This window comes from Epinephelus fuscoguttatus, linkage group LG24 (genome assembly GCF_011397635.1).
Source record: "Epinephelus fuscoguttatus linkage group LG24, E.fuscoguttatus.final_Chr_v1".
Classification (NCBI taxonomy): Eukaryota; Metazoa; Chordata; class Actinopteri; order Perciformes; family Serranidae; genus Epinephelus; species Epinephelus fuscoguttatus.
The window spans coordinates 12,158,259-12,185,377 of record NC_064775.1 but is presented as its reverse complement, the minus strand read 5'-3'; the positions used below and the strand labels follow the sequence as shown (position 1 = coordinate 12,185,377).

The window sequence follows — 27,119 nt, the reverse complement described above, 5'->3', positions numbered from 1 at the left end:
GCCAATGCTGAATGTTAGAAGCAACTTTAAAATCCAATTATAAGTACTGATAATGCCAATTCAGTGTTTACTGATAAGACCCAGGAAATGTAAATATAGATCCTTACTGCTCCAGCTGCTGTGCTGCTGATGGGAGTAGTACTGACGTCACAGTGACGCTACAGCACCCTCCCCCCTCTGCTCCACAGAGCAGCGCACGGTACTTTCTTCTGTTTTTCATCTGCGCTGCAAGTCTCCTGCGGGCTGACCGAGGACACACAGCCGGTAAGTTGTATTATAAAGTACCGCGGACTGAACATGAGAAGTCAGTGCGTTTGTAAATGTCACGCTTTGGTGAAAATCTGCGCACGAATTGAAGGTTTATTAAGGATATCACATTTGAAACCCACTTGTGAATTGATTCAATCGCGTTTATAGTCATATTTATGAGAATAAATATTAGGTATAATAATCGTCATGTGAGAATATATCAGAGTGTGATAGTGTAAGATAGTGTAATAGTGTAGTGTGTATACCGTCCTATAGGCTCTGAATTATTCAGGCTGTTTTAATTTATGTGGCTGAGATGTGAAGCGCATTTTGAGCAGATCTCTTTCATCACATGTGCGCTGACACAACAGTACAAAGGGGGTATTTTTGTATAATTAATGCCATTTAATAAATGTAGATTGCTACATCTGCACATTTATCTATATGAATGGAGCCACATATTTACACTGTGCAGTGATTGTGATTATGGTGGTTGTGCATGAAAGGCTTATTAAAAACTTAGTATAACCACAATTCAGAGGGAAATACTTATTTTTTTCTCCACAATATTAATTTGACAAGATGAAAATATCCAAAATATATAACAGTAGCTTCACCTCCACCAGCTATAATTTAAAATATTGCTGTCACAGTATCCATCAGTGATAGAAATACAATAATATAGTATGTAATGATAAAACACTAAAAGAAAATTCTGCATACTTAGCAAGCCGTGCTTGTGAAATAAATTGGGCTTTCTGTAACCCCTGGTTTGAATAATAATTGGTAAATGTAACCATAATCATACATATACTTATGATAAATAATATGATATAATAGTAAATTGGTTTTCAAGTTTTGATTTTTTATTTATTCATCGTATTTTTTGTGGGGGGTGGGTCAAGGTTGGTCCCCCCTTGCGTTGACACCATGTCTATGTTCTTGAATAATCCATAGTTTTGATTTATTACATTCAGGACTATTGCTTGTTGCAGAGTGATTTCACATTGCAGTATTTGTGTTGGAAGGCTGAACTTTACTCACAGTACTTAGGTGTCTCAGTCAACAGTGAAGTGTTAAACTGCTTAAGACATGAGAATTCAGCAACACTTACCGCAATTTCTCCAGTGCAGTCATGTATCCCCGACCTCGGCGCAGGGCTGAAAAACACGAGCAGTTGTATGTCAGAAGTTAAGCCTCTGCCATATGTGTCTGGTCGATGGGGCTGAGCTGCTGGACGTCGGCTGATCTTCAAAGGCAGCCTTGGTGGTGTAAATCTGGAATTCTTTTGACACGCATGACCGACCATGAGCAATTATCCTTCATCTAAGGAATTAAACAGTTCACGTTTGACAATTTGTTTGTCCCCCCTACAGCAGCCAAGATCACTTTGGGATTATTCTAGTGATTTTTAACTAAGAAAATTATTTCCTAAAGCTGCTCGTAATGTCTAATTGTACAGTATGTGATGCTTTCAGGTTTGACAGATGAGTTTGAACAGCTGTAGAGGCCTCTGGGTGTTTAAACCAGTTTTCTTAAGTCTTGTCCATTGGTAAACCTGCGTTCATGTGTTCCTCATGCTCTCCTACATAAGTGGTGTGTTTCTGCACATTTAAACGTCTCTGTTTCTGACAAAATGCGCACAAGGACAGCTGACGTCTAAAAAACGCATTTACCGAACACTCCTGTATATGCAAAAACATCAATCACTCACATACACTAGCACATCTATGAGAAAGGAGTCAAGAATTTCGTGAGGATGACTCTCCCAGTGATATTTACGATTAGTTGGATCATTCCTGTGGGTTTCAGTCATAAATATCTTTGACAGCAGTACCTGCAGACAGAAGGTGTGAAGTAATTGGTCACAGGTTTGTCAGAATGTTACCAAAAGAGTCTTCTCTTGGAAACACCTTTAAAGTAATATATATTCAGAAAACAACCTCTGCATTTCTGATGACTGATTTAGAGCACTGGAGATAACCCAAGTTCTCTCTGGTATGAAGAGGTCATAGGCAGGGTCATGAGGAAAACAGTATTTTAAAGTCTTCTTCTCACCAACTTTGACACTCACAATCTACAGATTTAATGTCCTGTTGTCAGGGGTGACAGAAAGATTTAAAACCCCGCTCTCCTTCAGATTCTTTCAGTCCTGTGACCCGAAGGAGTTGGTCGGCGCCGATTGAACCCTGAGTGATATAAACCCTCTCCATCCCACTCCAGTTGTAACAGGGAGCTATTGTGCCTAATCCCCACGGCCCTGCCTCTCAGACTCAGACCAAATTTTACTCCAGGGAAGGCTCTGCATCTCTGAGACGGCTCAAAGTTTTTCTTTCAGCACACAGAATGGCATTATGAGCTATACAGTAGCAGTTGTGCTCTGAGGAGCTTAATGAATGCAAACCCATGGACCAAAAGACTCTGAATTGTTTCATGATGTTATTAAGCCGCGTCCCCAGAACTCAGCTTCTGTAGTGAAAGCTAGGTTCAAGAAATTAAAACTAAAGGTTGCTGCCTGGATTATGTTCAGAGACAACGTTTCTTTCAGGTAACAAAACACTACATTCATGTACTACATAGGTTTTGGAATGAGTTGGCTGTTGAGGATGTTGGGCGTACAAAGTGATGGGTCTTCATACCAGAACGTTGGGATTGTTTTATTTGGTCTGTATAATTTCAGAGTCTCAAAAGTTAACCTATTGAAATGTCTTGTTTCGTCAAAACAGCTATGAAAACTCCAAATTTATTCAGTTTACGATCATAAAACATGTGGAAACCAGCAAATATTTATATCTGAGACTGTAGAAACAGTGAAAATTTGCCATTTTTGCCTAAATGAGCATGAATTTGCAGTAGCTGCAATCACATACTTGCATGCATCCACGTGTTTTTTTGTTTGTTTGTTTGTTTGTTTTTTTTGCAGATTGGCATGAACAGTTAATCTGCTGTCCTCTGGCTCACGACCCATTTTTCCACAAAATCTTGGGTAAATCTCTGAATCCATTTGGAAGTTATGCAACTTTTTGCAATAAGCCATTCTCATTGCCATGTTCCTTTTTACCAATTGGCATGAACACAAACACACACCTTCACACACACACTAAAGGAAATTTTGTGGACTGACCGACCAACCGACTGACAGACTGAGCAACTGAAGAGCTACAGGTCGCAGCTAAAAAATGACTTGGGCAATCAATATGAATTGTCTAACTGATTAATCAACTGATTGTTTCAGCTCTAGGTGTCATCATGCTGTCTTTCTGTAAATACACAGTGGTTTTCTAATACCCCCTTTTCCCACAAAAAATAGCGCATGTATTCTGTTTTTTTTTAAACACAGGAAAACCTACTAAAAATAGGTTATAGACTCCTTCCCCATTGGCAGTAGACTAGAGCTGTAAACACTGCTCTTTCTGTTTTTTTTTTTGTTTGTTTGTTTTCTGGTGTGTCAGGTTTGATGTCACAGACAGGCCGGAATACAGATTTGTAAACAGTAGAGAGCAACATGGAGGCCAGTAAAATATTACAGTGGTTACTTCTTTACAAATCTCTCACTTATTCAGTCTCTTTTTCAAACTCTAACTTTAAAGGGGTAGAAATTGGCGCATTCAACCGGGTGTGGTGTTTCCATCCATGTCATTCGGAGCTGGAGCCAATTAACACCCTTGACTACTGTAGAATCATTTGACTTGGATGTGTATGGCGATTGTAACCTTTCCCATGATGAAAAATATATATAAAAAAATATTTAAAATAAAAATATTTGCAAAATATTCAACCTGATCTTACTCCTTAAGAGGAACCAATTTCCAAAATTCAGACGTTATTCCCATGGTCTAATACAGTCCAAAAATATTAGTACATTCACAACTCTCCCCCAAATCCAAGAGTGTGCTGACACTCAGACTTGTGATGTCATCAAGTGTAAAGTCTGGACAATGACAATGAACTGGGAAAGATGTTACAGATGACACAGAGAGCACCCGGGGGAATGTTCTGAGTATATGGGTACACTTTATGTGTCAGAACTGAGAACACTGCTTATTTGGGTGATTTTTATATTTTATACTTGATGACATCATCAGTTTGAGACTTACTTCTCTGACTTCTCTAGTTTCTGTCTTTGTAAGAGAGTAGATCTTATTCACCAATACTGACTGAACTCTCCTGGGTTATGGAAATAACATATTGGAATTATTGATTTAGATGCTGTACTTTCTTCGTGTAATATTGTTATCACAGTGCCAACATGTTAAATGTGGTCAAACTGATTTTTTTTTACGATACACTGAATAATCAGAGCCTTTGATATCAAAAATAAGTATTCTGTGTACAGTGGTTGTTCTGTCTGCCCCCAAGACATGGATCAATGTTATTGGGGCATGCATAACGCTAAGAAAACAAGCATTTACAACCACACAATGCCTGGGGAAAAAACACAAAATGGAGTCAGAGAGGCATCTGAACTCATCGCTGATCTTACACTTCTGATGTACGGGGCAAAACCAGGTCATCTGGTATTTAATTCGTTGACTGATGTCTCAAGGAATCTTGTGTCCTGCCTGTAACTGAATATTTGAAGTGAATATTACTAGATGTCACCAAGGAAAATAACTTCAATGAATTTCATATTTTACATTTCAGGTTTTTTCTTGCAAACAAAAAATACTTTCAGTCTTAATAAACCAAGGACATTCAGGTATTGTCTCTCAGACTATGTAAATTACTCCCATATAGTGACAAAGCATTCGCATTTCTGCAAACTGGAATGCCCCCTCTTAAAGCTCATCTGACTGTCCAGTGTTAAAACAATACGTGTCACATGCCCTGTTTGAAGTAATACGCTGTCGGATATTCTGAATGTAGCTCAAACGTTGGGGGAGAGACGTTCATGCTGGGGATTTATTCTCTACAGTATGTGCTCGTCACTGACTTCTCAAATCCTCCTTTGGAGTCTGGAATGAAAACAAATTGCTTCCTGCCTCAGGCTGTTGTTTCAAAGGGTTAACAGTTTTTCCTTTTTCAAATAAATAAAAAACATTTTGGATGTCATTGCCAAGCGATATTCCCACATTTTTTCGAAGTGATTTTTCTGAAATTGACATTTCTGTTAGAGATACATTAGCACTTGGCTCCACACTCAAAAAATCTCTGCTTCCAATCTCTCCCTCTCTAAAGGGCCAACACCAGGACTTTATTAATAGGGCTGTGAATCTATTTATCCAAGGAACCGATTTGGAAGTAAAGTAGGTCTGGGAGGGGGACGTTTCCTCCTTGAGCAGACCTGCTGTTGCAAAGAAGTCAGAGTAAAAGACAATACACATGCTGACTTGGCTTTACCAATAAATGACCTATTGCATGACCGAAAAAAAAAAACCCCATCTGGCGAGCAAGGACTAATGGCTAAATTCCCGGAGGGCAAAAGGGGCTTGTAATTGAAACATTACTCATGTTTATGTCAGAAGTGACAGTGTTAATAGTTATAATAGATGTCTTCCTGTGCTTTGTCTGCAGACTGGTAGGGGTCCTTTTTGACGTTTAAATAATGAAGGGAGCTCGCAGCGTGAGCAGCACACAGCTGATCACTTTAATAGACTAATTCTTTCTATTATTAGATGCTGGCTTTGCTTTACTCATTCAAGACATTTGTTTTCATTTTCTCCATTTACTGCAACTCCAAAATTATGAAATATACACATATTTTTTTTTACAAAAAAGGAGTTAAAAAAGTCTATTTATTGAGATAGTCTTCTGGTGGATTTATTTGAAACCACCTCTGTGGTGTGTTTCAGCTGCTCACGGTCTCTTCTCTCCCACAGAGTTTGCCTGCCCAAAAAGAAAAGTGCATGAGGGAACTCTGGGGCGATGATGGAGGCCTGGCCGACAGTGGCCTGGGTCCTGCTCATGACCAGCATTGGTGATTGGCTGAAAACTGTCCAGTCACGGGACTTTACCATGACGGACATCATCCTGCTGCATCCCTCAAGTAGGAGCATGATAAAACTATGTGCATAATGTGCGTTTTTAATGTGAAAACATTAGGGCTGCTTTATCACCTTTTGGCAGGTGTTTGGAGATGTTCTCAAATTCACATAATGATGTCAATAAAATAGTAAACATTCCCATCTTTTTTAATTCTTAAAAAATATTTGTTCAAACCTGCTTCCAACAGAATCATGAGACAAAAGCTTTTGGAACTGTATTTAACAGGCTTTGTAGCCTGTTTCATAGCTGCCCTTTTCATCCAAAATTGCTGTTTCCCAGCAAGTATAGAGATTACATCCTTTGTGCAGTATTTTTCTGGATAAAGCAGTATAACATTTAGATTTCTCAAACAATGTCAACATGTCATTTTATATGTGTAGGTTTATGATCTCTGTATAGTATTAAAAAAAATATTTTGTCTCCAGTTAATGAGAATCTCAATATTTTGGCTAAAATCGCTGCTGGATGCTGAAAAGAGAGTGTGTGATAGGCATAAACTGAATCAACATTAATGTTACGTGGTTGAAAATAATTTATAATTCAACTCACATTTGTTCAGCATTGAGTTGGTTCATTTTCTTTGGGTAATACTCGCGGATAGGTCCCTACATATAATTTAATGTGGAACTTTTCAACTTGCTAGCTAACACTGTCTGCTTATCAACCTATTGATGGTAACATAATACAGTAACTTTCACCACTGCACATTTAGAAAGGCCACCGCAAGAAAAAAGTGTACTTTGTATAAATTATCAAATGGACAATGGATCATAGATGTTTTTTTCTTGCTGCCAGCTATTTGCGATAGCTAACGGAGCTAGCATGCTAACTTCAGTGGGCCTAGTTATTCTCCCAGGATCATTCCTACATTTAAATGCACATTATATTACATAAACAAGGAACAGGATGGCCTTTCTGAAATGAGTAATGTGAAAGTTATTATGTCCTGTTATGATCAAGGAGTTGACAACCAGACAGCTGTAGCTAGGTAGAGTGCTAACTAGTTGAAAAGTTGTCTACTTCCACATTAAATTAGATCATATAGAGGATATCTCTGTCAAGTATTACCCAGAGCAAACAAAACAAAACCAACTAGTTTTTACATTCCTCATGATGATAAATTGTTTCCCACCTCCTAAGTATTCAGTTCATATAAGCCTAACACACATTCCCCTTTTCAGCATCCAGCAAGGATTATAGCCAAAATATCGAGATTTTACTTAACAGGAGACAAAACTTTATTTTTCCTCTGCTACACGTTGATAATAAACCCATGAATATAAAAACAAGTAACTGCAATCACTTGAAAAATGTAATGTTAAAGAATTTTTTATCCAGAAAAAAAATGCAACTCCCCATTTTACTTGTATTTGTTTACAGAGAGTTCTTTCTCTCCAACTGAGCATCTAATTTTCTATATCTATGGTTGGCAAGAGCTGCCTTAAGTCAATCCATTTCTGTTAACAGCAACTTAGTGCAGCCAAGCCTCCAAACTCTTTCCTTTAATGCTGATGCCACTTGACCAAGCAGACTGCCTCTTTTTCATTTCTACCAACGATGGGTGTAAGGAAGTACTCAGTTAAATTAGCATTTAAATTGTGCATTAATTCAATTAATTAATCAAGTAAGTAATAAAGATATGAAGAAAATGTCACTATTCTATTCAGCATCAATGATGATTAATATGATTTTAAAACGATATTGTGTGTACACGTGTGTGCGTGTGTGTGTCCCCAGCTACTCCTCATCCCGGCAGCTTCAAGTGCTTCACGTGTGAAGATGCTGCAGATAACTATGAGTGTAACCGCTGGGCACCGGATGTTTACTGTCCAAAAGGTATGTTGGGCTTTTCTCATCTGTGCAGCAAGAATGAGTCAACACAATAACCTCCCTATAGACAAGATCTGTTTTTTTCTCAGTGGTAAAATAATGCAGAGATGAAGGCGTACCATGTCTTCCAGATGCCAGATACTGCCACACACTCCACATGATGGATAACCACGGAGACAGCGTTTCTGTGACCAAGCGCTGTGCGACCCTGGAGGACTGCCAGTTTACCGGCTGTGCTGATGTCACTGATAATGGCTATAAGGTGTGTGGAGATTAAAGTGCATCAACAACCTGATGCTCACGTTATGAAAAAAGATTTTCCAAAATAAGGACATCTTCTTACCATTTAAATTTCATTGGTCAGATGTGCTCGTCCTGCTGTGAGGGGAACATCTGTAACATGTTGGTGCCGAGGAATGCGAGTAGTGCCATCTTCTCCTCGACTTCTCCTCTGGTCAGCTCGAGCAGAGGGGTTCTTCCTGCAACGCTGAGCTACATTATCATCGGCCTCTTCACAGCTGGACATGTTTAAACTCCACACCTGTGGGACATGTATCGCATATCAAACCCAACTTGATAAAGGACACTTTTTGTGTAACTGTAATTTTTTTTTAAAAAGAGTTTTAACAAACCTGCTACATGCATCATCAGTTCATGTTTATTTCACCTTGCTCAGAGTACCAGATTGATTAGATTACCATCATGTGGATGTTTAGAAAATTAGGACCAATCGAAAAAAAAAACTGTTGATACTGTACCATACTCCTTTCAAATTAGGTTCCCTTCCTCCTCTCAGACAATTTTACAATTTGTGTAAGCTTTTTTGTTAATTTATTCATGATAAGTGTGCTGTAACAGTATTCATGTGACTGTGTTGTTTAACCATGTCAGTGTGTATTTTATAAGGTTTTAATATTAAATTGATTGTGTAACTGATTCTAATCTTTTTTAGTATGTTAGAAGAAAATACAAAATATAGAGTGATGTCAAGTGACATAACTGCAATCATCTTTTGGGAGGGCGAGGCCAAAGTGATGGCCGGGGGGGTCATGAGCCCCCAGTGCAACCTCATCGGCCCCTTACCAGAGTATGGATGTGCTATGGATGGATTACTGAGCAAAGCCACCAGGCACGGGTTAAGGGTCTTAAAGGCCCTGTCTCCACCCTAGTGTTTCCACCTCAAGCAGTACTTATATGTGGGCGGCCAGTGGCACAGATGGAAAACTGGACCTTGTTTATCGTCGACAGGATTAGGATATATGCAGTTCACATAATCTGGTCGAAATATATATATATATATTTTTAAACTGTTGAAGATCCATTCATTACTGAAAGTGAATGTCATCCAAGAGAGACAATAAAAGTAATGGTCGAAGTTGTCACAGAAATTTAAGGTGTGCTGATGGATTCATGTCTTCAACTCATGCATTGAGTAACATTACAAGTTAACGTTCCACCTTAAAAGTTGCCGGCAGTCGGCCCAGTGAATGAAGTTATTTTTTTTCTCAGGCTACAGCTACTGCGAGAGACAGCAAAACATCCTTTTATTTTGTAGTTATAGTTTACTAAAATATTTAAGGTATGAACAGTGATAATACGAGCCTCAAAACCAGCCACAACTCAGCCCTGAACAGAGTCCTCTATTGAGCAGTCAACAGACTGCAGTGTTCACAGCTCCACCCTTTAGTACCAGATCTGTGTGCTAGGTATCCCAACAGAGGGGGGACCAAAAATGGGGACGGTACAGAACGGTTCCATTGGTACAATCCACAACTTTTCACAGTGGAAACAGAAAAAATGTGTACCGAACTGAACTGAACTGTACCACACTGCTTGGTGGAAATAGGGCTAAAGTGACAGGTGGCTCCCTAGCTACACCCTAGCCGAGGATCAGGAAGGCTGGGACAGTGAATTCACTGACAAATATCAAATTAATGTGTACTAACCCAGGAGGTTAAAAAGAGAAGTCAAAGTGTCCTATCATGTCATATCACTGGGGTACAACACGTGCAGTGAAATCTGGTCTGCACTTCTTGAAAGGCTCAATAGCTGGCACACTATCCTTGAAACAGGGGGATGAGTGATTCGTTATACTGAGGCGTCTGCAGTCTGCCCTGAGTAGGAATATATTTTACACAAAAGAAAAAAAGACACAGGTGAAAATTACAAATCTGCAATGATAAGAAAGGTTCATAACAAACGACCATAATGGACACAGTGAACTGAAGTACCAAGCACCGTCCACCAGCCGGACCAACCTTCTCATCTGACAGCTAAACAGTACACTAAAATAGGTTTCTGAAAACATGAGGCAATGCAGTAACAGAACATCAATTCATATTTGATTAGAGCTGCCTACTTTGATAATTTGACTGCAGTTCATGGAGTGACTGACATTACAGACAGGTGTGTTAGAGACTCCTTGGCTTTGATTGGTTGTTGCTGCCACCCTGCAGTCTGATGCTAGTGAATGCCATTAGAAGCAGAAGGACGAGGAGAAGGAACATCAGTTTTTCACAAACTATCTCAGATCCACAAAGCTGAGTAGATTATAGTGACAGTTTCAGCAAATATGATGAAAAGTTATTTTCATAAAAGCTACCAACTGTAGCCAAATGTACCAGATGTGTCTCCAAACATTAAATTTGTTTCAGGTTCAAAATCCAGACAAATCAAATGTTCCTTGTTGCATCCAGCAGTCAAACCAAACCAAACCAAACCAAACCAAAACAGTCCACTCATACAATTCTCTCTTGCAGAGAACATAAAGTGGTCATTTTGTTAACATTAATTATCTATAAATATTAGTGGGTTATAGCATAGTGATAAAATCTCTTTGCATTCCACGCACTGAGACATCACTTTGATATATATATTTTTTATACAGTGATTTCCATTACAATGTCAGAGACAAGAAGTCCTGTAAATATTATTCACAAAGCCCAATATTTGCCATTACACTTGGCTTTGAAAATGGGCAAAAGTTACGAGTTTAGATCAGGCATCATATTACTGCATGTCACTAACTCAAGCTTCTTCCCTGGAGCCTTTGTGCTCTGATGTCCGGCAGGTTCCCTTGGATCACAGTTGCACTTCGATTGTTGGTCCAGTTTGCGCTGCTGCCATGGTTCTGTCTGAAGCCGACTACTACTGCTATTATTTTAAGTCACACTTCCACTATATATATATATATATATATATATATATATATATATATTATTGTCTTAGGCATATACTATCGTAAACTATTTTTCTTATTATTCATATTTCTATAATTACTGTCAATCATTATCATTGTTGTTGCTGTGCATCTCTATATATCATTTTGTCAGATGGAGTACTGTAATTTTATTATGTTCTGTACGACATCTATTGCATGTCTGTCTGTCCTGGGAATGGGATTGCTTTTAAGCTGCTCCTCCTGAGGTTTCTAGAATTTCTTTCACCACTACAACATAGAATTCAAATACATTCAAAATCAGCCCCTTGCATACCATATGCAGTATGTTTTTAAGGAAAGTAACACCATGTCCATGATAGACACGGTCAAATTCATATTCTGAGGGTTACTGCCGTATTTGGGAATTTTGAAAATATGTAACAAGCATCTGCAACAAGGGATGGTCTGAAAATATTATCTGAACTCTGTATTTTCTTTGCATCCACCACTTGACTGAAGTGCTTGCTTGGATATATGCAACTCGACCATGTTCTCATGAAAGGTACACAAAAGTAATACATTTGTTTGTGTTGTTGGTATGTGTGTGTGCCAGGCAAATTAAATGCCAGGCTCCACTGTCAGAATACTTTTGTTGAGTTTGTCTTTTTGCTCACAATATCTGAAATTACATTTGGATTGTTTCTTTTATTAAGGTACAAATCTCATTTTATCACATAAAAGTACAGGTAACTTTTCATTATGAGAATTACATTTCGGTCTGGGAAAATCTGACTTAACCTCATAAAGGTCTGATGACCAAAAGCTGTTTGCAAGCAGAAAGACAGTGCAGGAATTCTCTTTTCCTCAGCTATCAATATACAAAAAATGGAGTGGTAAATTTGGAAAAGCACTTCTGTGAAGGAGCACACACTCACAGGCATGGGAAATACAGTGTCACTGCAACTTGATGAGAAGTCACTTTATTTGCAACAGTTCTGTCACAACTGTGATGCTTCAACAGAAACAGTGTCCATGTTTCTTTTGATTATGTGCAACAGAAAAAAATAACACTCTACATGTTCGTATGAAAAGTTATTGACCTGACAACTTGGTTTACATTTCAAATCCATGATCCTACTATCATAAAACATGGATTGTGTCGTCCTTTGAAGCACCAACATCATCTGTAAAGTTTTCTAACAGCAGATATCGCATGTTGAAATGCCTTTCATTTGTCATGAGAACTCTTCACGCTGCAGAGTGTGTGTTTGTCCCTGGATTTAGTGCAGCATTGACCTCTTGTCAGTTAGGCACAGCATCGAGGTCGACATTAGAGTCTCCGTCAAATCCTTGTTACAGTAAGACAAACTCAGCATAACCTCTCACTGACACAACGATGTACCAACACTACCATATATTAAGTTCCAAGCTTCTTCAAACCATAAATAGAGGCATTGTAAAAAGCCTACTCCTCATCAGGGAGCGCATTTGAAAGTCCTTGTAGTCTTGCAATAGCAGCACTGTGAGTGGGTGCATTGGTGAAAACAGTCCCCACAAACAAAGGCGTTCCTCTCAGGATGTGGCGAATAACTGTGCAGGAGCCCGACACTTCAATGTGGAAGCCCAAGTCTCTCAGTTCCTCCTCTGTCCGTAGTTTGGGTTGACTTTGTGGTGATGCAAAGAACTGTTGAGGAACATAAAGTGATGGTGATGTACTGGACTCATTCAGAAAGTATACAGACCCCCTTTCATTTAAATTCATTTCTTCTCTTATTAATCTATACCCCATAATTACAAATACTCAAAATGCCCTGGAATTCCCTGTTAATGCAAGAAATTCGACCACAAGCAGAATAACTCACTGCTTCCCCTGTTGTTGGGTCGATGAAGTCCGCCCAGTAGCCTGCAGTCCACAGAGCGAAGCACATTTCCTTTGCTCCGTTCACAAACTGCAGTTAGGAGAACACTCAGTCAGCAGCTGTTTCAACATTACATCACATCTATAATAACAAGATAATATTACAGGACTCACTTTGTGGAGCAGCTGGTCTCTGTCCTGTTCTACTGCCCCCTCGCACCAACTGTTACTCTGTGTGACCGTCACGACTGTGATGGAATTGGTGGGCGCTGAGGGGAACATGAGCTCAAGCTCTAACACAGAGAGAAAGAGAGTTTGGTAATTCAGTTTATGATGAGTCAGTGTGTAAGATGAGTTAATGCCAAGTCACCGTCCCTTACCTTTTCTTAACAGCTCGGGGCAGGAATTTATTGAGCAGTCCGTGTCTGTCTGATTAAAGTACTGCTCGGCTTTGTTGACTCGCATGTCTATCGTACCCAAGGTTCCCTGAAGAACAAACACACAAATACACATTGATAAAGCAGCTGTGAGGCCTGGAAATACATGCAGTGTCAAAAGCTGTTTTGGATAATGTTTGTAATAGTTGTTTTTTATCATGTGTCATAATAATCATAATCTTTCCAAAGGTAATTCCATTGAATGGCTAAAAACTTGGGCTGCAGCTATTGATTCTTTTAGTAATTGAGTATTCTGCCGATTTATCAAGTAATCAGATAAGAAATACGTTTTCATTAAATTACTGTGGCTTCATTTAAGGACAAGAGTAATATATAAAAGAGAGAATCATAAAAGTGAGAGGAAACTTTTTCATTGCTTTAACTGCAAAACATTTGTCTGCAGTGTGCACTTTAACAGTTGTGACAGATCAAATGATGCATCTGCTGACTGTAAACTCAGCTAAGCTCAGCTGAACATGGTGGAACTCTCTGCACAAAGCTGTCCAAAGTGCGACTCTGCGACTTAAGAGTATTATCATTTTTCTTTTGAATTGATATTTACTATGTGGCCTTCATAAATATCATACTTTAAGTTCCTGTGACTGGCTACTTTAAACTCAAGGGGTCAAAGGTGCCTTACACCTGCTGACCCTACTGACTGCAATCCAATTAATATACCTGCTGTACTTGATTGGTGCATTTAGGCTCTATTTTCTACTGTGTGTGTGTCTGAGAATGATTGATGGGGTGCATGTGTGCATGAGTGAGTAACGGATGCGTATGTGTTAATTTGTGTGTGACATAACATAACACTAAAGATTTAACCAACTGACAACTGCATTTCATTGTCCATGTGTTGCGATTTTCTCTAGCAAAACTTAGCTAATACATGCAATACATCGTCAGGTAACCCTAGCCAACACATTGATTTCTGTTATTAATCAGTCAATATAAGGCCATAATACATGTACGTTCTTTACATGCGTTAGGAGTCTCAGCTAGCAATCACTGACTGAGGTTAAATGCAATTAAACATGACATGTGGGGTCCGCTCGGCAAACTCGACGCATACACTGGATGTTTTCTACTTAGATGTTGTAGCATTGAGGACACCTGTGTAGGCTATCAACAGTAAAAGTAACATAAGTGTATCGTGCCACAGAAATAACCAACCAACCAACCAATAACCAATTGCACTGGATTTAACGAAGCTTCAAGACAAGTAATTTGCCTTGCAGCTTTTAAGTCATCGAATTATTCGAGTTACTCAAGGAATCATTTCAGCCCTACTAAAAACGTATTGTTAAATGTACCTACTAATGAAATACATGGCAGGTAATGTAAGAACAAAATCTTAGTGTTTCATTAGCCAGATATTATAATTTCTTTACAGTTTTATAATCTTCACAGGTGGTTTGGGGATTTTTCACTGGTAAACGTTAAGTGCCTGCACAGTTGCTGAAACCCACAAATAAATAAATGAATAAAAGTAGCTACAGCCCTGCCGCAATTAAAAAAATATATTCAAAAACGTACCTGAAACTCATTAACAAACTGGGCCAGTATGAACTGGTGTCTTTCAATGCTGCTTGGGACTGTCAGTACATCAGGCACTGTCCTGTGGACTGGGGTCTTCTTTTGGTTGCCCATGCCTTCCAGGTGGCAGTCAAAACCCGAGTTACCTGGTAACTGAAAGCGCTGGTCCTGAGGTCCAAATGGTCCCATGTTCTCATCAGGCCACACAGTCCTGGGGCCTGGAGGGAATGTGACAAAGATATGTGAGTGTGTTTGCTCCTTTGTTTTTCTTTGCTTTTTCCTCCCTCAATTTGCTGTGGAAAACATATCTGTAACACTGTCTGTAGCCATGTTTGACCCACCAACCCTTCACTGTGTCAAATGTTGTTTTGGAAACACAAGCCAACAGACTGGAGCAAGCACAAGGAAACAACTGCACTAAAATGAAATTCATAACATCCCTTCAGATCTAAATTAAATCCTGCTGTAAACTGTTCACACTATGATCACGTTTACCAGCAACAGGTGACTATTTCATTCACAGCTTGACTCACCTGAGTCTGTGGGTGATACGGCGATGTAAGGCTCATCTGAGCTTGCAGCAGAGAAGGTTCTGGTTCTGCCGACACATCGGGCAGCAAATGTTTGATGGCCACTGGCCTTGGATAGGACCAACCTGCCTCGACCACACAGCATCTACACAGAAATCAAAGCATCTGTTAACAGTCAGAAACATTTTTTAAAAAGCCTGTTGCATAAAACAGGGACAGTATTTGATTACTTCTAAGTATGGTGAACAGTATCCCTACAGATACACACTCCTCCTGCTTGTTTTATGTAAACATGCACATGTAATTTAACCTCCTTTTTGCTTCAAATGTTATGGTAAATTCAGTATTTGGGTGATTCAACAAAAATCCAAAGTTAATGCTGAAATGTTGGGGGTAAAGTGTACAGCTAGAGAACACATAATGCTTTAACACTCAACAAATGCCAAGCTAATGACCATGTCATAACCTAAATATGCATACAGAAATATCCTGAGACTACCCGTTTTCAAGACATGGCTGACAGAACTTACCTCTGTACTGCACATGGAGAAAATTCGATATGGCATGATGAACAATCTTAAGAAGTTCTACCAGACTTGGCAGCCATTTTTAGACCATCTTACTAAGTTTAATGGGGACCCTGATCATTGATAAGATCTATAATAGGCCACTCGCCTCTTCCTTGAGAATTTGTGTTTTAACTTAGAATACTAGTGATGTAACAATGTATGTCATTGCTTGAAGTGTACACCCTGTTCAGTTTTTGCTCTTGTTTTACTCACTCACTCACTTACTTACTTATTATAAGCGACTCTGGGCTTGTTTTTCTGTAAAGTCGCTTACAAATATTAGTAGTCGCGGGTCGCGTTTTTTTGGGCTTGTTTCTAAAGCGTAGTTGCTTATTTGGGGTTGTTCCCAGCTCCATAATAAGTTGTCAAGCAGATATTTTCGATATGTTATTTAAACGTAGGATAGTTTGTCTTGCCTGTTCCCTCTGTCCCTCCCCTTTCCCCATACACACAGGAGACAGCAGAGATTTTTTTCCCCACCCACATCCTGCTTTTAATTGGCTCTGACCCTGATGGCAACGAGTACTAACCAATCAGAGGCCGAGCAGGGTAATGTGTTTTTTTTCTGGTTAGGAAAACATCAGTGCTGTAACTAAAAGAAAAAAGATGAGTACATAAAAAGCAATAATAAATAATTTGTGAATTCAGGATGATATTTATTTGTGTGTGCAAATTTTAATTATCAGAGGTTTACTGTGTATATAATGTACTTGGTACATCAGTCTATATTTGACATCCCATCTGTTTTCTAATGTTAAATAATATTAAAAACTCCCTCTTGTAGTCATTGTCCTGAAGCTCTGGGGGGAGAAAAATAAATAAAGTGTGTACCGTGGGTACAGTTTTGCAAAACTGCGCAGAGTTAACTTATCTATCCACATGGATGTAAACTGACAATCTGTACCCACAGTTTAAAATCCGTCCCCACGGATTGTAAAACCGTGCACACAGTTTAATTTTCTCTCACCGGAACCTCCGTAGAAAAAGTCGCTTGTTTTGGGCTTGTTTTCACAGGCCTGGTTGCTTATTTGTCTCGTGAGATCTGGCAACACTGATCCTGAGACATTTTGTATTTTGCATGTAATTTGTACGATAAGCAATATCCTGAGAAAAAGCCTGTTTTAATTTAAGTTTGGCTGACACTCTTTACATAAAAGGTCAGGGGTTTAAGTAGCTGCACCATGCTAACTAGCTAACCTAACTACTGTTGTTATGTCACTTACACTACAAGACACTGAGGTTCGTCTTCTTCTGCTTGCTTAAACCTGTTGGATAAAAACAGCAACGATTGGTACAACAGAAGAAACCTTCCACTGTGTTTACTGAGTCAAAACAACAACCTCTAAGTTAGCTTTACATTTGCTAGGCTATCCTAGCATTTGCTAGCTGACATTATGCAACGGTTACATGTATCTTTCACGAGGCTGCAAAAGAAGCAAGTGTCGAGACTATATACATTTGCTTCAGGAGTAACAGCAGCGGTTGACTTGTAAGTGATAAATAAATGCTCATAAAATGTCAGGGGATCAACACAAACAAAACAGCTAACTGTCTTTAGCGCGTTGTTTGCTAACATTAGCCCATACGGTAGGTCAGCTGATCTTCTTATGTCACTTTCCCTTTTTAAACTGTTTTGTACACTTCCTAAAGTCATATCATCTTTCAATAAACACAGCACAACCTGGATAATAAACATGATCATATGCTTGCTTTACAAAGGACAAACATACACCTATTAATGGGATTATATTATGAAAAGTACACGTTGTTCTTACCTGTCAACTTGCACGTCCGCGACTCTATGCTATCGCAAAACACCGACGGGAAGTGACGAAGGACAAAATGCTCGTGCGCAGTTTGCGTAACAGTTACATCAACTCACATTTTCATAATAAGGTTTTAAACAGCGTGAAATTGTGTTGTTTTTGAAACAATATTAAATTTATAACACCATAAACTTTTAATCATTGTCTTTATACACTTATACTTTTAACCAGTGCTGCACTTTAGATATTACAGACCGTCTTTACGAATGCTTCACCACAAGATGGCGGCAAATTATCAGTTAACAAGAGCAAGGACTTCATTACAACAGCAGCCCTGCTCCTCACTGCTTTGCATTGTGGCCTTAAAGTAGTGTATTAGTTGGCACTGACTTACTGTAGTTGATAGTTATTGGTTAAATCATGATGATAACGGAAGTGTCCAACAAAAAAGGACTATTGGTTGTTTCCAGCTTTAGCTTTATTAACTATGTTGGGAAACAGCAGCTAATTAATGCCAGGTGTGGCAGATGATTGTCCAGCTGCATTGATTAGGCTGATGATGTCACAGGCTTGAACTCTTAGATATCAATATACATCAACACCCATTGCTCTCAGTGTCATGAAAACAACTTTAGTGGACGATAAAGGGCAGGAAAGTGCATTAATAGCACTTTTACTTCATTTCCCAGAACTCCTTTATTTCTCTTTACCTTGGCTAACCTCTGTATAATGTCCAGAATCAAAGACACAGTGTGTTTGTACTGGGCAACTCCCAGGCGGGAAACTGGAGAAAGGGTACACATGCTCAGCAAAATCCCCTCCCTTGATCAATAAAGTTTCAAAACTAGAATAGAGGAATTGTCCTGGCAAGAACAGTGTCGCTTGCTTTCAGAAGAAGTGAAGGACAAGGACAGCTAGTAAAGTACATTTCGCTGGCGTAGACACATCTCTTTAGCTGACTTGGACAAGCTGATTGACACTTTCTCTGAACTGACAGGATATGCAGTGGGAGTTTACCCGGGGACCAACATGCTTCAGTCATTGTGGGCTACTGCAGCAACATCAAGTGTGTGTATGTGTGTGTGGTGATGAGGCATGTGGAACTGCACAGAGCTTGGCTGTCAGTGAGTCTCCCACAGGATCATTTGTAACAGCAACGCAGCATCCACCCTAGATGGAGCCCCTGTGGGATGTACACACACACACACACACACACACACACACACACACACACACACTGATATGCACCAGCATCCCAAAGTAGTTTCCAAATGAATTCTTCACCTCAGGCTCTCTCCACAGTGTTGTTATTTGGTGGTGAAAAGCACTGAATGAATCAAGACAAGTTGAGTCTGGTGGAAATTCAATACTCAGATTTGTAGTAAGATAATGTGCAGCTGCTCTGACAGTATAGCTGCATCTAACGATTCTTTTATTATTAATCTGCTTGAAATGAATGGATTTATCAATAAAACATCAGAAAATAGTCAAACTCTAAATCACAAGTTCCTGATCCCAAGGTGACATCTTCAAATTGCTTGTTTTGTCCGACATAACTGCGTAATCAAACCGAAACTTGCAAACAGAAACAATTTACTAAGCATTTTTCAGTCTGTTCATTTCTGGCTGTGATCAGGGAGGAACCTATCATACCAGCCTGGATTTAATGTGATATAATAGTTCAATATCAGGCCTAATTGTTTCTGTGAAAGACCTTTCCCTGGACAGCTGAGACTGGTCTTGTGAGTGGAATTCCTAAGTGCGGTGAAGCCTTGAGACCTCCAGACAAAGCCATGACTCAGACGAGTTGCTTTTATTGCTGCGCTGTCAGGCCACATCGGATCTTGTCTGGAATCAGCACTTTTCTATTACCATTTCATCCACTGTCGAAAACCACATTTCCATGTCACATTCGGAGCTACCTGCCTGTGTCAGCAGCATGCTATTAACTGCACTCACTCCTTAACTAATGATATATTGAGAGCCATGGAAAGCCTATAACCCATCTCCTCAGCATGTGAGGATGACAAACATAGGATTCCAGAGAACAGGACTTGGTCATGTTTCCCAACACCTCCACCTGACTGTTTATCCATGTTCAATGGTGCTGGATTTAAAACCCTGGTGTTCATGTGTAAGGCTGTATCTCCAGGCTACAGTCCAGTCCTCCATGTCAACCCTTGTTTACTCTTTGCCACTACTATAAACTTAACCCTAAGGCACTGACATTTACATTCCTGCAAGTGGTTACTTACTGGCTTGCAGCTGAAAACCAACACCTGTCAGGACAGACAGTATTTACCTAAATACAAAAAGTATAAAATACAAAATCTAGGTTTGCAGAATTTGATGCAGAACCTGGGAGCTACCTTTATTTGCTATCTTGTCGAGAGTTAGATGAGAAGATCAATACTAGGGATGCGCACGATTAAATTTCTTAACGATTCAACGTCCACCACCTCGCTAGTCGGCACCAGAAATATTAGTCAGTTAAACCTATTGGTGTTAAATTCATGTACAAGGCTGCTTAACCGTCATGCAACCACCCGCCACTAGTGGGTGCTGCGGTAATACTAAAGGAGACTGGAGTTTTAAACCAGCGTGGTTTGGCAGAACTCTGATCTAGAAAATGAATTCAGCAGCAATTAATGTTTCTGAGATGTTATATTATTTGTTAACTTTAAGTGAGTTGTCAGATAATGTGCAGGGTTTACATTCATACTGCATGGAGCAAAATGCCTCTCATTTCAGCTGAAATTTAATTATCATTTATGATGTTGTTTTATTAACTTTAAAGTGAATTGCTATCATTTCTGTCAGATAATCTGCAAGGTTCAATATGCCCCACATTTTAGAGGCAATTAATGTATTTTAGATGTTATTCTAGTGGTTAACTTTTGACTGCTGTCATGTTCACATTCATAACGCACAGCACAAAGTGTCTCGTACTTCAGCGGCATTTAAAATCCAACATGGTTGTTGAGGATCGTTATTAAACGCTTCAAAGCACACAATATTTTTTGGGACAATGTTTCAAATACTTTATAAATTGTTCTAAATTTGGACTGTTTTCTGAGTGTTTTCCTTTTCTTTTTTTTTTCTTTTTTTAGACTCGTTGACTAGTCTTTACTAAAATTTTCGTTTAGTCAACAGGGAAATTAGTCGCCAGGAACATCCCTAATCAATACCACTGTCATAGTTGTTGGTTCAGTATAAAGCTGAATAACTTAGTTAAGCGTAAAGATTGGAAATGGGGGGAACAGCTACTAGGCTCTAACAAATCATCCGGTCAAAGTAACATGTTTTATCTTGTTTGTTTGATTCGCACAAAGCCAAAGTAAAAATGATAAGTTGTGGTATTACAGGGGTTAAATTTTGGACCATTTTTGGATGGAAGCAGTGACTCTCTGGAGTCTTCACTGGTTGCCAAATTTGTACTCATTCGGTGTGTCAAATATCAACACTTTGTCATTCCCCTCGGCAGCTCATAGCAACACAAAGGGTAACCTGGCATATCTATGTGACCTACAGCTCTTCAGACAACACTGATTTTTTGATTCACATTGGATGTAGGTATGTAAGTGACATAACAATACATTAAAACAAGTTGATTTTTGGTTTCACACGGGACACGAACTGTGGTCTTCTGAACCAAAGTCCGGTTTGTTTAACCCATCCGTGTCCCCTTCCTCCTACCTTACATGGATTTTCTCAATCTTCATACCACATTGATTGCTCTCAGCATCAAATATTGCTGCAAGGGTTTACACTGGAGTTGGTTAAAAGCCCAGTGTGTCTCGTAAGGACACTAAAGGCTGCCTTTGGCATCAATATCACACTAAGGGGCATGACAGAGCAGCAGTATTTGATGCCCTGAGGATGAGGACTGCATCGCATGGCAATCTTACAGTGATGACAAGACTTCAGGAGACACACAAGATATATCATCATGTTAGTTTATCACCTTTAAGGTGCTAGTAGTTGGATTTCATTACCTTTAGACAGAGCCAGGCCAGCTGTTTCCTCGTTTCCAGTCTTTATGCAAAGCTAAGCTAACAGTCTCCTGGCTGTAGCTTCATATTTAGCATACAGACCTAAGAATGGTATTGATCGTCTCATTTAACTCTTAATAAAGCAAATAAGCATGTTCCCCAAAATGTCAAACTATCTCTTTAATAAATATAAAAACAACTGTAAATGTATTTTTGAGCTATGATGGTTAAAAGAAGTCTATATTATCTGTGAAGCAGTCACTTCCTCAATCATTCAAAGAGCCAGACAGGTTAGCACATGTCTACAGAGTCTCAGCTGCTCACAGTGTCACCAGCTGGCCACCAACTGCCTGCTAACACCACAGTGGATGGTTTCTCAGCTCACTTCATGAAAAGAAACACACTTGGTATCTGTGTATCTGTGTAAACAGTAAAAACATGGTTGTTTAGGAGGATTGTACTGTATTGTATTACTGATCAGTTTTTTTATCATGTCTTCAACAGATGACTGCGAGCTGGCTGTATTTTTCATTTTCTGTCAGACTTAATCAAGAGAAGGATAAAGAAAATGACTCCGAGAGTAATGTGACAAAGTATTTCTGTATGACACTTGTAGTTGTAATATGAGATGTAACCTTCACAAAATAAAGAAGCTTTTAGCTGACGTTCAAACAGGAGGACAATTACCATTTTAATTTTCTCATCTCTCCAGGTTTCAATTATTCAGTGACCTCACAGGGCTATGTTTTGTGTTTCTTTCTGTCAAGGGCATTCAAACAACCTTATTTGTTACAGGGTTTGCTGCCACTCCTCTGCATCACTGCCATCAAGACCGTATCTACATCTCTCCAGGGTGGGATCTTTGAAGTGACTGCAATTTATAGGTTCTTACCCTATAAACTAATTTCATTAATGGGGTTAATCTTTTAGTAATAAACAATCCAGCCATTTTCTCCCCTGATTGACCTAACTTTGTGAACACAAGTCACAATGGGCAATGATGCAAAATGCATGAACAGCCCCTAAAACATGCAACATTATATGAATACAGAATAACATATATAGACTGTGCTGCCTCATTAGTGACTGTAAACCCCAGGCGTGCACACAGAAAATAATTGAAGAGTTCAGCACTACTGACAAAGCTCAGAGCATTTTGGAAACCATTTTAACGAATAAGCACCAGGTGCATGTGTGTTAATATCTCAACAAAGTAGCACAGAGGCTCAATCAAGTGCAATAAACCACTGCCGAAATGATTTCTGGTTTAATAAAACATACCTGCTGATTAAGTACCAAAACAGTGCTATAATGGCCCAACCAGGCTAAAGCCAGCTTGATGACAGCGCAGACTTTAGGTATAGCAAATGTGCCGAACGTGCATGCTCCAGTTACAATTTATAATCTCCTGTTTCACACTCCAGTCCATTTGGTAGCACATGCACCTTCAGCTTGTTTGCCCAGAGGAAGAAGAGGGATATATATATGTATAAAAAATAGATGCTTGTTTTAAAGAGAGGTTGTGCAAGCAGATCCGTCATTGCTACAGCCACACTAGCAACTCCAAAGCAGTGCTGAGAACTAAAGGTTATCGCCATTGTGCTAACATGCACAAGTCTAGCAGGTATCATGTTGGTCGCTAATAGTTTTGCACATTAGCAAAATTTTATGTAACAAAGCTCAGGCAGACATCACTGAAACTGGCTAGTTAAGCAACCCCTTGACTGTTTGTTGTATAGGGGGAAGGTTTGATGGACGGGAGGCCTGTGTCTATTTCTGTGCTGGTGTTTATTGTCTGGAACAGGAATACAGGTCAGCCAAACTGCTGGCTCACCATGGCACTACACTACAGAAGCTCAGCAAGTTATTTTAGCATAGCAGCTAGCTGACTTGTTTGCAGAGTACACTATTCAATTATTTATAAAGCCCAATATCACAAATCACAATTTGCCTCACAGGGCTTATCTATCCACCTTATTTTTCACGGAAACATGGAGACAAAACAGAACGCAGCCAGCTTCCGTTTGTTTGTGCGACACTTCCAGTCCAGCACTCTTACCACTGTGTAAATGGGAATCACCTTGTTGTTTACCTTGCTGAGTTTAGCTATATATATGTATATATCACATTTTTCACGTCACTGTATCACCGTTTAGACTAATCTGATGTTTGTAAAGTCTATAAACACAATGCACATTCGTATTTTCTCTGTGTGTAATTAATAACATGGTTATCGTAGATTAGCTGGGCTAACCGTTAGCTGTTAGCCGTTAGCCATGTCTGTAATAACTCACTAAACTCACAAAGTGGCCCGTGAAAAAAATATTTTCTCTAGCGGATGTCTTAGTTACAACATGATTGAGCTAACTGGAGTAGTTTCATGTCGTATCCGACAACGGGAGGCTTTTAACGGGTGACGATCCTGATGTTAGCTTTGCTGCTAGTGTTAGCTGTCCCTGTCAGCTGCAGCCACTGATGATTTCTAGACATCGTGATTTCCCAAAACTGAATAAATACCACACATAGCAACACAAAACTGCTTTGCTAGCTCAATCATGTTGTAACGGCTGGATGGTTGATGCGTACATGCTGATTCAGGTGCTATCAGAGCCGATCCGCGCATCACTATGGCTTAATAATCAACTCAGTCAATTAAAACAACCCGTCCTGTGTTAGGAGTGTATGTCGCTGACAGAAAGAAAGAAAAGGGAAAAAAAGATAGAGAAGCAGCGTACACCTCACATATTTATTTCTCACAGTTGCACATACGTTTGGCTGGCATGCAGAAGCACTGTCTGTGTGTCGAGGGTGTGAGCCGCAGCTTCAGCTGTTCAGGTAGAGAAGCTGTGTAGCACGGTGTGTTTTTTTCGCTGATTCGGTTCTGCAGGTTCTCTGCTGGTACACTGGAGACGGGGATCAAGCAGTTTGTCCCACTCAGGATAGATTGTGCTTTTTTGGTTCATAGTTTATGACTGACGTGCGATTTATTTGCGTTTAGAGGGAATAAATTTCCGTTATAATGGAAACGTGGGCACAGTTATCTATACAAAATACACAGACTAACTAACTGACTAACTAACTGATTGACTAACATAAACAACTGAAAATTGAAAAAAAAAAAAATAGCTTGCACCGTTAGCTCCGGTAATGGAAAGCATGAGGGAAAGCGGCTGACCGGAAGTCACGCACAAAAAAACGGAAGTTGATCACTATTTACTTCCGTGTTTGAAAATAAGGTGGATACGTCCAGATTAAGCACTGTTAAAGCAAGCACGGCTAAAATGCAAACCATACATGGGTTTATAAATGTAACTACAGTGTAGTCTATATTGCAGTACAGCACAGTGTAGGCTATAATTTTGAAGGACTGGTTTGAAGAACATTTAAAGCACTGTACAGGTCTTGTGCCAAGTGACTGACACCTAATCAGTCAAACTTTCTGACTCCTTCACTCTCAATTAACTCCAGTGAGCTCGTCTTGTCCCTCTGTGCTCCAGAAAGTTACACCGACTTACTATGAGCTTAACTTGGCAGTTTCAACTGTGACAGGAAGGGTCAGAAATAACAGAATATTACTGTAGGTGCTTGCACCTGATGCTCATTTGTCGAAGTCTGTTCCAAAATGCTCTGAGCGCTGTCAGTGCTGCTGAACTGTGCAATTAGGCCTTTTCCCAGTTGTAAGCCTGGGGGCTGCAGTCACTAATGAGGTAGCGGTGGGTGTGTGTCTGCTGTTGCACTGTGCGCATAAAATTATGTATATGTATAGAGGGCCCCGGGGTGTAGCTGCACCACCAGCACCAACTGATGCTCCACTAGTGAGTGGTGGTAATTTAAGGCAGATTCTGGTAAACCCCTGAGATCCCTGATCACTGTTAGTTCAGTTTTACTTTGTTCAGTAACACGGACATCATACCTGAAAGCTGCTCCTTTATGCAGCAAAGGCTTCATTAAAATTCAGGCGAGTAGTAATTATGAGGAAGATAATTACTACACAGTTTGCATATGAGAACACTCAAGCATGTGGCACCCTGATCATTTATGCCATTTTACATATCTTTACATATCATGAATGCATGCCCACAGAGCAAAGGCTCTCAAAGTGCTCTAATGGCATTCCAGTTCAAATGATATTGCCACCACTGTTTCTTACTGTCAGCCTGAGAAGATGGAAGTATAAATAGAAAAAAATAAAGTTGCACATGTAATTCTGACCAACCTGGTGAGAGATTAAAAACTCTAAGAATTGCTGCATGCTTTCACTCTGAAGCAATGCTCTTCTCCCTCAATTGCTTTTCCACCAGGTTGCTTCTGAAAAACCTCAGAATGAATCTATGATTGTGTGTGTGTGTGTGTGTGTGTGTGTGTGTGTGTGTGTGTGTGTGTGTGTGTGTGTGATTGCTACCACCAACCACAAGCAGAACCAATACCTGCAATATGTATCTGACATCTGGAGTGCCTCCACTTGACAAACTTTCCTGAAATGACTCACATGAGTTGTCGTCATGTGTATGGATTTTTACTTCTTGCACCACAGCTCAGACTTGAGTGTGCAATCATACAACTGGCAGTACTGGGAGACTTGGAACTGTCAATAACCACATGGAGAAGCCTGTATGCCAGATAAAAATGGTGGGAGAGCAATCCAGTTGAAGGAAAGTTGGGTTTAGGGGGATGGATAAAGTTGACTACCTGCTGAAGCTAAAACTTTTTTTGTGTTATCCTTGATGTTCTTTTGGTGTTGTAACCATGTTAGTGTCTGTTTGCTCTTGCTATGTCTGTCCAGCCGTCCACCCTAGCACAGCACATAATCCAGTATACAGAGATAACAGTGCCATATTTACCTCTCAAAATTCATAATTATTTTTCAACAATGGGTCTTTGATTGCAGACAGAGGTAGACAAAAGCAGCTTTTCAATTTCAGCAATTGAGCGACGATTGATTTTGTTAGCTGAAATGACAACTGCCGCCGTCTGTAGCTAGCTAGCTAATTAAACTAATGATAGATCTATGAGAAAAATGTCTTCTATGGACACATTTCAAAAACTAAAATAGTCATAAATATGAACTTGATGGCTATGAATCAAATCATGCCAAGAAACTAAAGCTAAAATGTAGGCAAATGGCAAAAACAGAAACAGCATTGTTAATGTATTGCAGGGTAGCTAGTTTGCCCTATTGCGGTACAGTATTATAAGGTGCATGGGAA

General features: G+C 39.6%; 2 protein-coding genes across 3 annotated transcripts; one reads left to right on the top strand and one right to left on the bottom strand.

The window, feature by feature from the left end:
- Nucleotides 1–228: 228 nt before the first annotated feature.
- lypd6 (LY6/PLAUR domain containing 6) lies at nt 229–9,258 on the top strand. Of its 2 annotated transcripts, none has more exons than XM_049570262.1 (5): nt 229–264; nt 6,069–6,235; nt 7,972–8,070; nt 8,196–8,326; nt 8,429–9,258. In XM_049570262.1, exons 2-5 carry the CDS (start codon nt 6,115–6,117, stop codon nt 8,594–8,596), a joined length of 519 nt encoding a protein of 172 aa, XP_049426219.1. In that variant the 5' UTR covers nt 229–264; nt 6,069–6,114; the 3' UTR covers nt 8,597–9,258. The 2 variants fall into 2 exon arrangements, with proteins under 2 accessions (XP_049426219.1, XP_049426218.1); XM_049570261.1 differs by having other exon boundaries at nt 8,178–8,326.
- Nucleotides 9,259–12,171: 2,913 nt separating this feature from the next.
- On the bottom strand, nt 12,172–17,982 carry mmadhca (metabolism of cobalamin associated Da). Its single transcript, XM_049570260.1, has 8 exons — nt 17,930–17,982; nt 17,378–17,419; nt 15,589–15,730; nt 15,056–15,273; nt 13,463–13,568; nt 13,257–13,375; nt 13,087–13,173; nt 12,172–12,908 (listed from the first exon to the last, which is right to left on the bottom strand). Exons 3-8 carry the CDS (start codon nt 15,728–15,730, stop codon nt 12,690–12,692), a joined length of 891 nt encoding a protein of 296 aa, XP_049426217.1. The 5' UTR covers nt 17,378–17,419; nt 17,930–17,982; the 3' UTR covers nt 12,172–12,689.
- Nucleotides 17,983–27,119: the final 9,137 nt, after the last annotated feature.

Excerpts from the sequence above, each read along its gene's own strand:
- lypd6 (XM_049570261.1), top strand. The coding sequence starts at position 6,115 with ATGATGGAGGCCTGGCCGACAGTGGCCTGGGTCCTGCTCATGACCAGC. Across the intron at positions 6,236-7,971 it reads CATCCTGCTGCATCCCTCAA|CTACTCCTCATCCCGGCAGC; the intron begins GTAGGAGCATGA and ends GTGTGTCCCCAG. Across the intron at positions 8,327-8,428 it reads TCACTGATAATGGCTATAAG|ATGTGCTCGTCCTGCTGTGA; the intron begins GTGTGTGGAGAT and ends TTCATTGGTCAG.
- mmadhca (XM_049570260.1), bottom strand. The coding sequence starts at position 15,730 with ATGCTGTGTGGTCGAGGCAGGTTGGTCCTATCCAAGGCCAGTGGCCAT. Across the intron at positions 13,376-13,462 it reads CCCCGAGCTGTTAAGAAAAG|AGCTTGAGCTCATGTTCCCC; the intron begins GTAAGGGACGGT and ends TCTCTGTGTTAG. Across the intron at positions 13,174-13,256 it reads GAGACCAGCTGCTCCACAAA|TTTGTGAACGGAGCAAAGGA; the intron begins GTGAGTCCTGTA and ends TCCTAACTGCAG.